The 15,197-nt window shown below is 41.1% G+C and overlaps 1 protein-coding gene across 6 annotated transcripts in view; it reads right to left on the bottom strand.

The window, feature by feature from the left end:
• The window catches only part of LOC126194696 (polycomb protein Sfmbt-like), a 316,496-nt gene that overhangs the window by 18,698 nt on the left and 282,601 nt on the right, over positions 1-15,197 (bottom strand). For all 6 annotated transcript variants that reach the window (XM_049932916.1, XM_049932915.1, XM_049932921.1 and 3 more), the window contains 2 exons: positions 13,647-14,009; positions 1,190-1,341 (listed from right to left, as the gene is read on the bottom strand). In XM_049932916.1, coding sequence (XP_049788873.1) covers positions 1,190-1,341; positions 13,647-14,009 — 515 coding nt within the window. The remainder of the gene's footprint in view (positions 1-1,189; positions 1,342-13,646; positions 14,010-15,197) is intronic.

Below are 15,197 nucleotides of genomic sequence, written 5' to 3'. Positions count from 1 at the left end.
ATTCTGGCATATACTTACTAAAACAATCTCTCTCATAAGATGGTTCCACATTTCGAAGTCTTCTTGCAAATTATTACAATTGCAACACCAAAAGTCAATAAAGGCTGGATCAAAAAGTACTGCACAATAACTACGTCCCCTCACTGTGTTACTGTGGCTAAGAAGCCTCAAATTGTACAACTCTGGCATAACGATGCAGAACAGCCTTCACATCAGCAGCAGCAGCAGACACAGTAATGGTCAATGATTTATAGGGGTTATAACTGTTACCAACACACAAGGAGCAATGAGGTTCACATTTTTATTTTCTAGGTGAAATATCCAGCATATGTTGAATACAGAATTAGATCTTCTGAGTGTAAATGGAAGGCTACATGGGCTGTAGTAGCATCTGCATGTTGCATACATTCTTCCCTGCAGACTATGTCAACTTCATTGATGAACCAAGTATGACAATGCCAACAAAGGTTTGAAATTGGGCATGTGATTTCAAACAACTACAGGATTCATCTGCAAACCTTAGCAGAGATGTTTCATATTTTGCACAATGCAGTTTACAATACTGATTATGAGCAACAGAACTTCACTGAAGTCACTGTCTGCTGGGTGGCAAAGAACAGGGTAGATGAGTACAACCGCAAGGGGATTATTGCACGACTTGACCATTTTGAGTGTAACAAAGTGGAACAAGAAGAAGAGAATAGAGGCTTTTGAAATGCGGTGCTACAGAAGAATGTTGAAGATCAGGTTGGTAGACCGGGATAACCAGTGAAGATCTACTGAACAAAATTGGAGGAAATAGTGCTAGTGACACACGCTGACTAAAAGAAAGGAAATGGATACATCTCAAGGAATAGTTCAACTGAAAATGGAAAGAACTGAGCAGGTTAAAATTATTCAGGGACATCAAGGTTCAAATGCAATAAGCAGGTCTGAATTTGTGCAAGTTCCTGTTATGCAGAAGCGAAAACAGTTGTGTGGAGAACTGTGTTAAACCAGTCTTTGGACAACATTCTTATTTTTTCCAATAGATTTACATATTGTTAAATAATTTCCAAGTACTATTTTTCAATTCGTTCTTGTGCCTAATTCTAAATTCAATATCAAAAAAGAACATAAAATCGAATAAAAATAAAATGTGTTTCATCTTTATGAATGGTAGTTGTAAATATATGTATTGAATACTTACACTGACGTATGACGTGGAACGTGGATGATTCTGGCCTCCGCTGGGTGCCACAGGCACTGGCTGCCTTGGCTCAGAAGGCACAGGGAGTGACTGGTCAGGACCTGCAGGCTCTTGTGCAGTTTCTGGTTCCCGTGATAATGATGCTCCTTCACCTAGAAGGAAGCACAGTCATCACATAATAGAGCAAGAAATACAAACAAAGCTTTCACAATTTTTGTTATAAATTATCACTATCAAAGTATTTTATAATGCTACACTGGTCATTAATGTAAAAGGCATGAAAACTATCGCTACTGCAATGCAAGTTAATAATAGCACACTTTACATACGAAGGGTCCCCCCTGCCCCCTCCCCCATGACACACTAATCAACATCTTATTTTTGTGATGAGTAGCTGCCTTGTGAGAACACCAATGTTTGTTCAGAAGATATAAATACAAAAACTAATTTATCTTGTGCTCTGGTTCCTTCACACAAACTTTTCTCCTCACAGACAAAGCACGATAAAATTAAAATTCACTGTTACCTAGGTAGTTGCCCTGGGCCCGAGCTTGTTTCTCAATCTGCTCCTAATGATGCGCCCTTGAAATGTGACTTTGTATACACAGACAAAAATTGAATGTGCATTCAGTCATATGCTTCATAGCTTTATCACACACAGAAAGTAATAACTTACATTATAATTTGTGACTGCAAAATTACCTACTTATATTAACACTAAATGAACTATATAAGGTTAATCAGGTGATATGCTTCAGTCTACAATGGAGACTGCTTTCAAAACATTTGCGTGACCCATCCTAGAATATTGTGGGACCCATACCAAACAGGATTAAAAGAGCACATTTAATGGATATGAAAGACGACAGCATGAAACGACACAGGTTCATTTCACTCATGGGCAAATGTTATGGACAAGATGAAAAACCGTAATCAGCCTATGCTTTAAGACAGACGTAAACTACCATGTGAAGCCTATTTACAAAGTTTCAACAAGTAGTATTAAATGAAGAATCTGGAAACATATTACAGCACCCTATGCACCACTCTTAAAGCAACAGTGTGTAGTGTTTCAATTTTACTCTCTAATGACCTCAATGTCGAGGGGACGTTAAACTCAATCAATTTTGCAGCCATTCCACCGAGTATTACGCTGCCTTCACAATATGTAGTACAGCAGTTTATGTTATTTTGTTTGAATAAATGATTAACAATTTCGTTACACTAAGTATATTAAGCAAATGTGTAAGTTTATCTGTGTGTTTCACGTATCACACGGACCCCTGATGTCAGTGGAGGAGTCTTCTGGTGCTGTTTGCCGATGTTGAAATGTCAGACCAACTTACAGCTGAGCTGATAGCAAAGCATCACAGGAAGATGCTTCCAGCTGTGTCAAGACACCACTGACAATTATTATAAAAATTAAATAAATGCCTACATCTACATCTATATACATAGTCCTCAAGCCAACATATGGTGCAGGATGGATGGTACCATGCACCACCTTTAGTCATCTCCTTTTCCATTCCACTCACAAATAAAGTGAGGGGGAAAAAAACGACTGTCTACATGTCTCTGTACGAGACCCAATTTCATGTATTTTATCTTCATGATCCTTATGCAAAGTGTATGCTGGTGGCAGTAGAATCATGAAGTCTCAAATGGCGGTTCTCTAAATTTTTTCGATCGTGTTCCTCGAAAAAAACATTGCCTTCCCTCCAAGCATTCCCATTTGAGTTCCTGAAGCATCTCTGTATCACTTGTGTGTTGTATGAACCTATCAGAAACACATCTAGCAGCCCACCTCAGAATTGCTTCAATGTCTTCCTTGAATACAATCTGGTACAGATCCCAAACACTGTAGCAGTCACCTCTACAGACGAACCACGCTTCTCCAAAATTCTTCCAATAAATCTAAGTCACCTATTCACCTTCTCTACCACAATCCTCAATTCTCACATGTTCCCTCCATTTCATATCACTTTGCAACATTACGGCCATGTATTTAAACAATGTGACATAATAAAGCAGGACAAAAAATGTTCAAATGTGTGTGAAATCTTATGGGACTTAACTGCCAAGGTCATCAGTCCCTAAGCTTACACACTACTCAACCTAAATTATTCTCAGGACAAACACACACATACATATGCCCGAGGGAGGACTCGAACCTCTGTGCCGGGACCAGCCACAAGCAGGACACTATTAATGTTGTATCTGAACACTAAGGGTTTGTTTTTCCTACTGATATGTATTAACTTACTTTTTTTTTTTTTTTTTTTTTGAGCCAGCTGCCATTCATCATACCAACTAGAAATTTAGATGACACCACCTAGAAATGTTGTCTAATTTATCTTGTATCCTCCTAGCCACCCAACCGCAACAGCTTCCTGTAGACCACAGCACCATCAACAAACAGCTGCGGACTGCTGCCCACCCTGTTTACACGATCATTTACGTATGCAGAAAATAACAGTGATCCTACCCCACTTCCCTGGGCACTCCTGATGATAACCTTGTTTCTGCCGTCAAGCAGAACATATTGGGTTCTATTACCTGAAAGTCTTAGAGACACTCACATATTTGGGAACTTATTCCATATGTTTGTACCTCTGTTAACAGTCTGCAGTGGAGCATTGTGTCAAATGCTTTTTGGAAATCTAGGAAAATGGAATATGTCTGTTGTCCTTCATGCATAGTTTGCCGTACAACATGTGAAAAAAAAGGCAAGCTGACTTTTGCAGGAGTGATGCTTTCTAAAACTGAGCTGATTCAGGGACATAAGCTTCTCAGTCTCAGGACAATGTATTATATTGAAACTAAGAATATGTTCCAGGATTCTAACATACAATAATTAAGTGCTAAATATTATTCATAGGTCTTGTGTTGACTTATTACTGAAGATCCTACGTGAAATGATTGATAATTATCTAATGGAAGAAATATTGCTTGATACAGTATTATATCAGGTTTGAAATGGAAGCCTATACATAATGGCCAAACATTGTTATCAAATAATCTCTGGTTTTCCTGAAATCCCGACTACTGATTTAATATGATATGAATTACAAGGGTGTACAAAACATTAGTGTCAGAAGTATGACATTTAATCATTAAACAATGGAAAATCCAGGACGGAATAATGACAATATCATGAAAAGGATGAATTACTACTCACCAAATACCAAAGACACTGAGCCGCAGACAGGCACAACAAAAAGACTGTCAAACAAGTAAGCTTTCCAGAATGAGATTTTCACTCTGCAGCGGAGTGTGCGCTGATATGAAACTTCCTGGCAGATTAAAACTGTGTGCCCGACCGAGACTCGAACTCGGGACCTTTGCCTTTCGCGGGCAAGTGCTCTACCAACTGAGCTACCGAAGCACGACTCACGCCCGGTACTCACAGCTTTACTTCTGCCAGTACCTCGTCTCCTACCTTCCAAACTTTACAGAAGCTCTCCTGCGAACCATGCAGAACTAGCACTCCTGAAAGAAAGGATATTGCGGAGACATGGCTTAGCCACAGCCTGGGGGATGTTTCCAGAATGAGATTTTCACTCTGCAGCGGAGTGTGCGCTGATATGAAACTTCCTGGCAGATTAAAACTGTGTGCCCGACCGAGACTCGAACTCGGGACCTTTGCCTTTCGCGGGCAAGTGCTCTACCAACTGAGCTACCGAAGCACGACTCACGCCCGCGAAAGGCAAAGGTCCCGAGTTCGAGTCTCGGTCGGGCACACAGTTTTAATCTGCCAGGAAGTTTCAAGTAAGCTTTCGACCAAAAAGGCCTTCATCAGAATTATACAACATACACACAAACACTCATGCTAATCGCACACACATCTTACTTGTCTGACAGTCCTTTTGTCGTGCCTTTCTGCAGATTGGCATCTTCGCTGTATGGTGAGTAGTAATCTATCCTTTTCACAACATTTAATTATTAGTATTTAACTGGAGGAAAAGATTAATTCAATTACATATGGGTCTGGAATGTACTGCTGATGAAATCTTCTCGGTTTCCATCCAAGTGATTCTGTTCAAATTCCACGATGTTTCAATGGGTGTCAGCAGAATATGATTGAAATGTCGCAGAATTTGAACGCCACCACCCACATGGAAGCCTGAGAAGATTTCATTATTAATTCAATTTTTTAATAACCATTTTGAGTATCAGAGATTATTGCAAGTTACACGGCAGCAGTTAATGAATGTCATTTGGTAACACAATCAGCAAATGCATAAAAGAACTTACACAAATTTGATGACTTTTTTAAAATTATCAGATGTTAAGATTTATAGTGCTCCTTACTCAAGAGAAGCTTATCAATTCTATCCAGCCACACTACAATATCTTCAGAAAGATGTTGCTATGCTCATTCTTGGAAAATGGGGCAAAATAAATAATAAAACCCAAACAATGGAAAATCCAGGATGGAACGTAACAATATTTGGAAAGGAAATTGCTACTCACCATATAGCAGATATGCTGAGTTGCAGATAGGCACAAAAAAAAAGACTCCCACAATTAAAGCTTTCAGCCATTAAGGCCTTCGTCAACAGTAGATGACACACACACACACACACACACACACACACACACACACAGAGAGAGAGAGAGAGAGAGAGAGAGAGAGAGAGAGAGATTACAGGGAAAGTGATATACTGTGCAATGTGTGTGAGTGAACAGGGACTGAGGGTTGCCGTAATGTGGCAACACTTGGATTTAGTTAAATGGTTTGGCACTAATCACCTAAAATGAGAAAACTGGCAATGAACCTGCTAAATTTTAAATAATAAATCAATATAATGGCTCTCTCTTTATGTTGGCCATTTCAACATTTCGTATAAAAGACCCTGACCTAACACAAGCCTTGAGCTCTGCACTATACTGTACTAAATGTTACATGCATTCCACAATTTCATAACTACTATAGCACTCTCAAGGACGAGTCTTCCACATCTAATGCTACATAGGAGAATAAAGAGAGACAATTACTGATTTCCAAGGAACATTTTAGCAGAATGAAAAGCGTAAACAGGATGGTGCATGAAAAACTGCAAATTACGCACCAATTGTTGCCCTTCATGAGCAGATACAACAGCATTAGTTTATTTGATACAATAACACGTTTATCTATTAGTTGTTGTAATAGCTCTTAACGGGCAACAATTTATGTGTTACTGTCGAGCAGTCTGCATCCTGGGCTAGTGTTTCGTGCTCCACCCTGTATAATCAGGCACTAAACAATTTTTACACAAGTGTGTTCAGAACTGCTTTCTCAAGACCTTTTAATTTAGTTTGTATAATTAGCCTCCGAATAAGCTAGTTTATATTGTTAGCTAGTGTTTGTTCAGCCACCACAAATGCATGTTATATTATCCAGCCAACTAGGACTTACGTCACCATGTATTGGAACAAACCCTTCAGCATTGATTTTTTTAAAGCATGGAATGCCTGAAGTATACTAACTTAAATTAACAAAACAGCTCTGCAACCACAGACCATGACTTCTTATTGGCAGAGTGGTACTGTTACTGCCAACATGAAACCTAACACAAACCACCACCCACATGGAAGCCTGAGAAGATTTCATTATTAATTCAATTTTTTAATAACCATTTTGAGTATCAGAGATTATTGCAAGTTACACGGCAGCAGTTAATGAATGTCATTTGGTAACACAATCAGCAAATGCATAAAAGAACTTACACAAATTTGATGACTTTTTTAAAATTATCAGATGTTAAGATTTATAGTGCTCCTTACTCAAGAGAAGCTTATCAATTCTATCCAGCCACACTACAATATCTTCAGAAAGATGTTGCTATGCTCATTCTTGGAAAATGGGGCAAAATAAATAATAAAACCCAAACAATGGAAAATCCAGGATGGAACGTAACAATATTTGGAAAGGAAATTGCTACTCACCATATAGCAGATATGCTGAGTTGCAGATAGGCACAAAAAAAAAGACTCCCACAATTAAAGCTTTCAGCCATTAAGGCCTTCGTCAACAGTAGATGACACACACACACACACACACACACACACACACACACACACACACACACACACACACAGAGAGAGAGAGAGAGAGAGAGAGAGAGAGAGAGACAGAGAGAGAGAGAGAGATTACAGGGAAAGTGATATACTGTGCAATGTGTGTGAGTGAACAGGGACTGAGGGTTGCCGTAATGTGGCAACACTTGGATTTAGTTAAATGGTTTGGCACTAATCACCTAAAATGAGAAAACTGGCAATGAACCTGCTAAATTTTAAATAATAAATCAATATAATGGCTCTCTCTTTATGTTGGCCATTTCAACATTTCGTATAAAAGACCCTGACCTAACACAAGCCTTGAGCTCTGCACTATACTGTACTAAATGTTACATGCATTCCACAATTTCATAACTACTATAGCACTCTCAAGGACGAGTCTTCCACATCTAATGCTACATAGGAGAATAAAGAGAGACAATTACTGATTTCCAAGGAACATTTTAGCAGAATGAAAAGCGTAAACAGGATGGTGCATGAAAAACTGCAAATTACGCACCAATTGTTGCCCTTCATGAGCAGATACAACAGCATTAGTTTATTTGATACAATAACACGTTTATCTATTAGTTGTTGTAATAGCTCTTAACGGGCAACAATTTATGTGTTACTGTCGAGCAGTCTGCATCCTGGGCTAGTGTTTCGTGCTCCACCCTGTATAATCAGGCACTAAACAATTTTTACACAAGTGTGTTCAGAACTGCTTTCTCAAGACCTTTTAATTTAGTTTGTATAATTAGCCTCCGAATAAGCTAGTTTATATTGTTAGCTAGTGTTTGTTCAGCCACCACAAATGCATGTTATATTATCCAGCCAACTAGGACTTACGTCACCATGTATTGGAACAAACCCTTCAGCATTGATTTTTTTAAAGCATGGAATGCCTGAAGTATACTAACTTAAATTAACAAAACAGCTCTGCAACCACAGACCATGACTTCTTATTGGCAGAGTGGTACTGTTACTGCCAACATGAAACCTAACACAAACGGAGTGCTGTGAATCATGCCAGCAGTACCTGCAACGAAGAGGACTAACTATACATGTGTGCTGGCAGTGAAGTGGTAGGCCCAAGTGGCTGACTGAACCTCTTGTGAGCCCTTTCCAGACTGCAGGCAAGATGATTCAAAAACATTCAACTGACTAAGAAACCTTAAAGGAAGAGTGGTGATGTCCAGGCCACAATTACTGAGCTGGTAAGACACGACAAAGAGGGGACGTGGTACAGACACTCATGCTATGTCAACGAGTGCCTGATCCACTAATGGAAGCAGTGAAAGATAACAGCAGTGATTATCACTGGCATGCAGACATTATATGACTACAAAGTCAAATGACAAACATACAACACTTAAGTCATGACTTGGGTCATGTGATGACTGTGTCTGGTTGACTAAACAATTAACAGCCTCACTGTGTCTCACTGTCTTAGCTGCAGTTTACACAGTTGCATACAAATACCAGTGATGAAGTCACCAGTAGTTCTGACCATGGCTTTAGTGATTTTCCCTGGCCAGATCGTGAGTATCAGAGCTATCTCCCTAAGCCCATACATATAAATTCCTACAGAGGAGATATAATAATTTTGAAATAAATTGTGCCAAATCTGAACTCTCAGACACCCCTAGTGGCCTGATGCACAATCACTCCTCAGTAAAGGGTATGTAAATGTATAATTAACAACTAGAGCAACTTCAACCAAATGTAAAACATAAATATGAGTTGCCACTTATACAGGGTGTTACAAAAAGGTACAGCCAAACTTTCAGGAAACATTCCTCACACACAAAGAAAGAAAATATGTTATGTGGACATGTGTCCGGAAATGCTTACTTTCCATGTTAGAGCTCATTTCATTACTTCTCTTCAAATCACATTAATCATGGAATGAAAACACACAGCAACAGAACGTACCAGTGTGACTTCAAACCCTTTGTTACAGGAAATGTTCAAAATGTCCTCCGTTAGCGAGGATACATGCATCCACCCTCCGTTGCATGGAATCCCTGATGCGATGACGCAGCCCTGGAGAATGGCGTATTGTATCACAGCTGTCCACAATACGAGCATGAAGAGTCTCTACATTTGGTACCGGAGTTGCGTAGACAAGAGCTTTCAAATGCCCCCATAAATGAGTGTCAAGAAGGCTGAGGTCAGGAGAGCGTGGAGGCCATGGAATTGGTCCGCCTCTACCAATCCATCGGTCACCGAATCTGTAGTTGAGAAGCGTACGAACACTTCGACTGAAATGTGCAGGAGTTCCATCGTGCATGAACCACATGTTGTGTCGTACTTGTAAAGGCACATGTTCTAGCAGCACAGGTAGAGTATCCCGTATGAAATCATGATAACATGCTCCATTGAGCGTAGGTGGAAGAACATATTGACAAAACTAAAATGAGCTCTAACATGGAAATTAAGCAGTTCTGGACACATGTCCACATAACATCTTTTCTTTATTTGTGTGTGAGGAATTTTTCCTGAAAGTTCGGCCATACCTTTTTGTAACACCCTGTGTGTGTATAGAAACATTCCACATGGGAAAAATATATTTAAAAAAGATGCTGTGACTTACCAAGCGGGAAAGCGCTGGTAGATAGACACAATAAAAAACACACAAACAAATATCAAGCTTTCGCAATACATGGTTGCTTCACCAGGAAAGAGGGTAGGAGAGGGAAAGACGAAAGGATGTGGGTTTTAAGGGAGATGGTAAGGAGTCATTACAATCCTGGGAGCGGAAAGACTTACCTTAAGGGGAAAAAGGGACAGGTATACACTCGCACACACACACACACACACACACACACACACACACACACACACACACACACACACACACACACACATCCATCCGCAAATATACAAACACAAGCAGACATATGTAAAGGCAAAAAGTTTTGGGCAGAGATGTCAGTCGAGGCGGAAGTGCAGAGGCAAAGATGTTGTTGAGTGACAAGTGATGTATGAGGGGCGGCTACTTAAAATTAGCGGAGGCTGAGGCCGGGAGGGTAACGGGAAGAGAGGATATATTGAAGGGCAAGTTCCCATCTCCGGAGTTCTGATAGGTTGGTGTCAGTGGGAAGGATCCAGATAACCCAGACGGTGTAACATTGTGCCAAGAAGTGCTGGCCGTGCACCAAGGCATGTTTAGCCACAGGGTGATCCTCATTACCAACAAACACTGTCTGCCTGTGTCCGTTCATGCGAATGGACAGTTTGTTGCTGGTCATTCCCACATAGAAGGCTTCACAGTGTAGGCAGGTCAATTGGTAAAATACACATGGGTGCTTTCACACGTGGCTCTGCCTTTGATCGTGTACACCTTCCGGGTTACAGGACTGGAGTAGGTGGTGGTGGGAGGTTGCATGGGACAGGTTTTACACCGGGGTCGGTTACAAGGGTAGGAGCCAGAGGGTAGGGAAGGTGGTTTGGGGATTTCATAGGGATGAACCAAGAGGTTACAAAGGTTAGGTGGACGGCGGAAAGACACTCTTGGTGGAGTGGGGAGGATTTCGTGAAAGATGGATCTCATTTCAGGGCAGGATTTGAGGAAGTCGTATCCCTGCTGGAGAGCCACATTCAGAGTCTGATCCAGTTCCTGAAAGTATCCTGTCACAAGTGGGGCGCTTTTGGGGTTCTTCTGTGGGAGGTTCTGGGTTTGAGGGGATGAGGAAGTGGCTCTGGCTATTTGCTTCTGTACCAGGTTGGGAGGGTAGTTGCAGGATGCGAAAGCTGTTTTCAGGTTGTTGGTGTAATGGTTCAGGGATTCGGGACTGTAGCAGATTCATTTACCATGAAGACCTGAGCTGTAGGGAAGGGACTGTTTGATATGAAATGGGTGGCAGCTGTCATAATGGAGGTACTGTTGCTTGTGTGTGGGTTTGATGTGGACGGATGTGTGAAGCTCGCCACTGGACAGATGGAGGTCATCGTCAAGGAAAGTGGCATGGGATTTGGAGTAGGACCAGGTGAATCTGAAGGATCCAAAGGAGTTGAGGTTGGAGAGGAAATTCTGGAGTTCTTCTTCACTGTGAGTCCAGATCATGAAGATCTGGAGTAGGTGGTGGTGGGAGGATGCATGGGACAGGTTTTACACCGGGGGCGGTTACAAGGGTAGGAGCCAGAGAGTGTCTTTCCGCCGTCCACCTAACCTTCGTAACCTCTTAGTTCATCCCTATGAAATCCCCAAACCACCTTCCCTACCCTCTGGCTCCTACCCTTGTAACCGACCCCGGTGTAAAACCTGTCCCATGCATCCTCCCACCACAACCTACTCCAGTCCTGTAACCCGGAAGGTGTACACGATCATAGGCAGAGCCACGTGTGAAAGCACCCACGTGATTTACCAACTGACCTGCCTACACTGTGAAGCTTTTTATGTGGGAATGACCAGCAACAAACTGTCCATTCGCATGAATGGACACAGGCAGACAGTGTTTGTTGGTAATGAGGATCACCCTGTGGCTAAACATGCCTTGGTGCACGGCCAGCACATCTTGGCACAGTGTTACACCGTCCGGGTTATCTGGATACTTCCCACTAACACCAACCTGTCAGAACTCCGGAGATGGGAACTTGCCCTTTAGTATATCCTCTCTTCTCGTTATCCGCCAGGCCTCAATCTCCGCTAATTTCAATTTGCCGCCGCTCATACCTCACCTGTCTTTCAACAACATCTTTGCCTCTGTACTTCCACCTCGACTGACATCTCTGCCCAAACTCTTTGCCTTTACAAATGTCTGCTTGTGTCTGTATATGTGTGGATGGATATGTGTGTGTGTGTGTGCGAGGGTATACCCGTCCTTTTTTCCCCCTAAGGTAAGTCTTTCCGCTCCCGGGATTGGAGTGACTCCTTACCCTCTCCCTTAAAACCCACATCCTTTCCCCTCTCCTTCCCTCTTTCCTGATGAGGCAACAGTTTGTTGCGAAAGCTTGAATTTTGTGTGTATGTTTGTGTTTGTTTGTGTGGCTATCGACCTGCCAGCGCTTTCGTTTGTTAAGTCACAACATCTTTGTTTTTAGATATATTTTTCCCACGTGGAATGTTTCCCTGGCAGGTTGATAGACACACAAACAAACGCAAACATACAGACGAAATTCAAGCTTTCGCAACAAACTGTTGCTTCATCAGGAAAGAGGGAAGGAGAGGGAAAGACTTACCTTAGGGGCAAAATGGACAGGTATACACTCGCACACACACCCATATCCAACCACACATACACAGACACAAGCAGACATTTTCCTTACCCTCTCCCTTAAAACCCACATCCTTTCGTCTTTGCCTCTCCTTCCCTCTTTCCTGATAAAGCAACAGTTTGTTGCGAAAGCTTGAATTTCGTGTGTACGTTTGCGTTTGTTTGTGTGTCTATCGACCTGCCAGCACTTTCGTTCGGTAAGTCACATCATCTTTGTTTTTAGATATATTTTTCCCACGTGGAATGTTTCCCTCTATTATATATATATATATATATATATATATATATATATATATATATAAACAAAGATTTGTGTTTGTATGTGTGTCTATCGACCTGCCAGTGCTTTTGTTTGGTAAGTCTCATCATCTTTCTTTTTATATATATATATATATATATATATATATATATATATATATATATATATATATATATGCTGTTACCACAGAATGCCCCCTAGCGTCCCTAGCAGCGGGCGTGGATCGGGAACAGGGTGCCATGTAAAAATACGGATAACTCTAGATTGTCGCCGGCCGGAGTGGGCCGAGCGGTTCTAGGCGCTACAGTCTGGAACCTCGCGATCGCTACGGTCGTAGGTTCGAATCCTGCCTCAGGCATGGATGTGTGTGATGTCCTCAGATGTTAAGTCCTATAGTGCTCTGAGCCATGTGAACAATTTCTAGATTTTCTGGAGCAATTTCATCTTAAGATGGCATACATATGACATAAGATACAAATATGTGGAGGCATGCACACTTGACACCTACATCCTAAGGGATGGAATGTAAAATTTAGCTAAAACAGGTCATAATAGTGTTTAATCAACAGTTTTCTGTGTTGCTGTGGGGACTACTCCAACGGCGCGTGAACTTTGCAGAACCACATGGGAATCCACAGGTATGACAAGAACTCTGCAATAGTATTTAGGAATAAATATGCAAGAAAACATTCTGACACACATTTGTATTCTGACATATGTGGATAAACAAGAAATACAACAATTCTGGTTAATCAGCAACTAAGTTCTAAAAATATAGCTTGTACAGAGAAGCAAGTTACAATGGTGTTGGGGTCTCTAAATTAACCAAATTAACAAGAAAGCAAACTCTGGTTGTAACTAGGCATTCTCTGCAAACAATAGATAAACGTATACAGTTTTAAGAGCAACAATAATTCAAAGGTAAGATAAGCCATACCTGTAAGAGGATCGATTGAGAGTTTAGTAGCCTGCGCAGGTTCACGGAAAGGTAGACGATCCCTCTCTGGCATAGCAGAAGTTACTGCAGCAGGCATCGTCTGCATGTGTATCGGTGTAGACATCACTGTCGCTGCAGTTACAGGTGCAACTGCAGTTGAAGGCACAGGGTTGGAGGCTGAATGTTGTTGGGCAATGAGACCGATATCTGCTGAGAGTGTAGCAGGAGACGAGGTGGGACCTCTTCTCCCACCTGGAGGGCTGCCACCTGTCAATGAGCCCGCAGGAGATGTCTTCCCACCAGTAATGGCGGTACGTTTGTGCCTGCGTCTTGGCTTCTTCCTCACTCCTTTCGGGGTTTTACCTGCCCGTACGAAGAATGAATCCCTGAGAACTCAATTTACTGACTGTGTTATACTTTGAAGTGTACTGAGTAGCTAATGTACAATTATACAACCAAAAAGAAGAATAAACAGTATACCAGCCAAACTATAACATCAAAACAGGAGTACTAAATGTACTACTTCAAATGTGTGCGTGTGCATCTTTCCATGGGACACAGTGGCAACAAATTATTCATGTCATGATCGCCAAGGACGGAAATCTGATGCGCTAAAACACTCCAGGGTGACATTAAACAACATTTAAATAAACTGAAGTACAACAATTCAAGGCAACTTATTTTTGCAACATCAAACAATGAAAAATTCAGTACGGAATGTAACAATATTGTGAAAAGAATAACTGCTACTCACCATATAGCGGAGATTGTGAATCGCAGACAAGCACAACAAAATTACTGCCAGAAAATGAGCTTTTGGCCAACAAGGCCTTCATTAGAAATAATCTCTCTCTCTCTCTCTCTCTCTCACACACACACACACACACACACACACACACACACACACACACTCAGTCTCTGGCTGTTGAGGTCAGACTGTTGTCATTATTTTTGCAATAAACGGATGAAACTACTGCAGACACATTCAAAATGAGAGATTCCACATCTATGTCAAAATTTTAATTTACCCTTTATTTCACCACTTCAGCTTCATATTTATTTTTATGATGACATAGTAATGTGTAGTTGTGCATGGATATAATGGGTTTCTTACGCAACTACATACATATGAAAAAACATTAAATATTGACAGAGACTAGTCTTCATAGAAATATGCATCTGAGATGGCGAAAAAAGGATAATACCAATATAGTTAATATTCCTTCATTTAAGAAAAAACAAATGTGAAATTTAATATTACTAGAGTTGTGTGCATGTCTGAAGGTGGGCATGCAATTTTTCTGTACAGAGGGAGAGATGCAGAATACTGTGCAGTGATACCAATTATGTGCAGACCACACACTCCACATCTTTCCCCTCATTCACTGACAACATTGGGGTATGCTCCACAAGAGGGCACCAGTTTTTTGCCTCCAACTATCTTGAAAACTTATAGTTGAAAAACCATCAGTAGTGACTGATAATGCGATACTCAGTATTTGCTTCAAGTAACCCGAATGAACATGATGGTTAAATAGACTCATCATATTT

The sequence above is a fragment of the Schistocerca nitens genome, chromosome 7 (assembly GCF_023898315.1).
Source record: "Schistocerca nitens isolate TAMUIC-IGC-003100 chromosome 7, iqSchNite1.1, whole genome shotgun sequence".
Classification (NCBI taxonomy): Eukaryota; Metazoa; Arthropoda; class Insecta; order Orthoptera; family Acrididae; genus Schistocerca; species Schistocerca nitens.
This window is presented reverse-complemented; position numbering and strand designations above follow the sequence as displayed.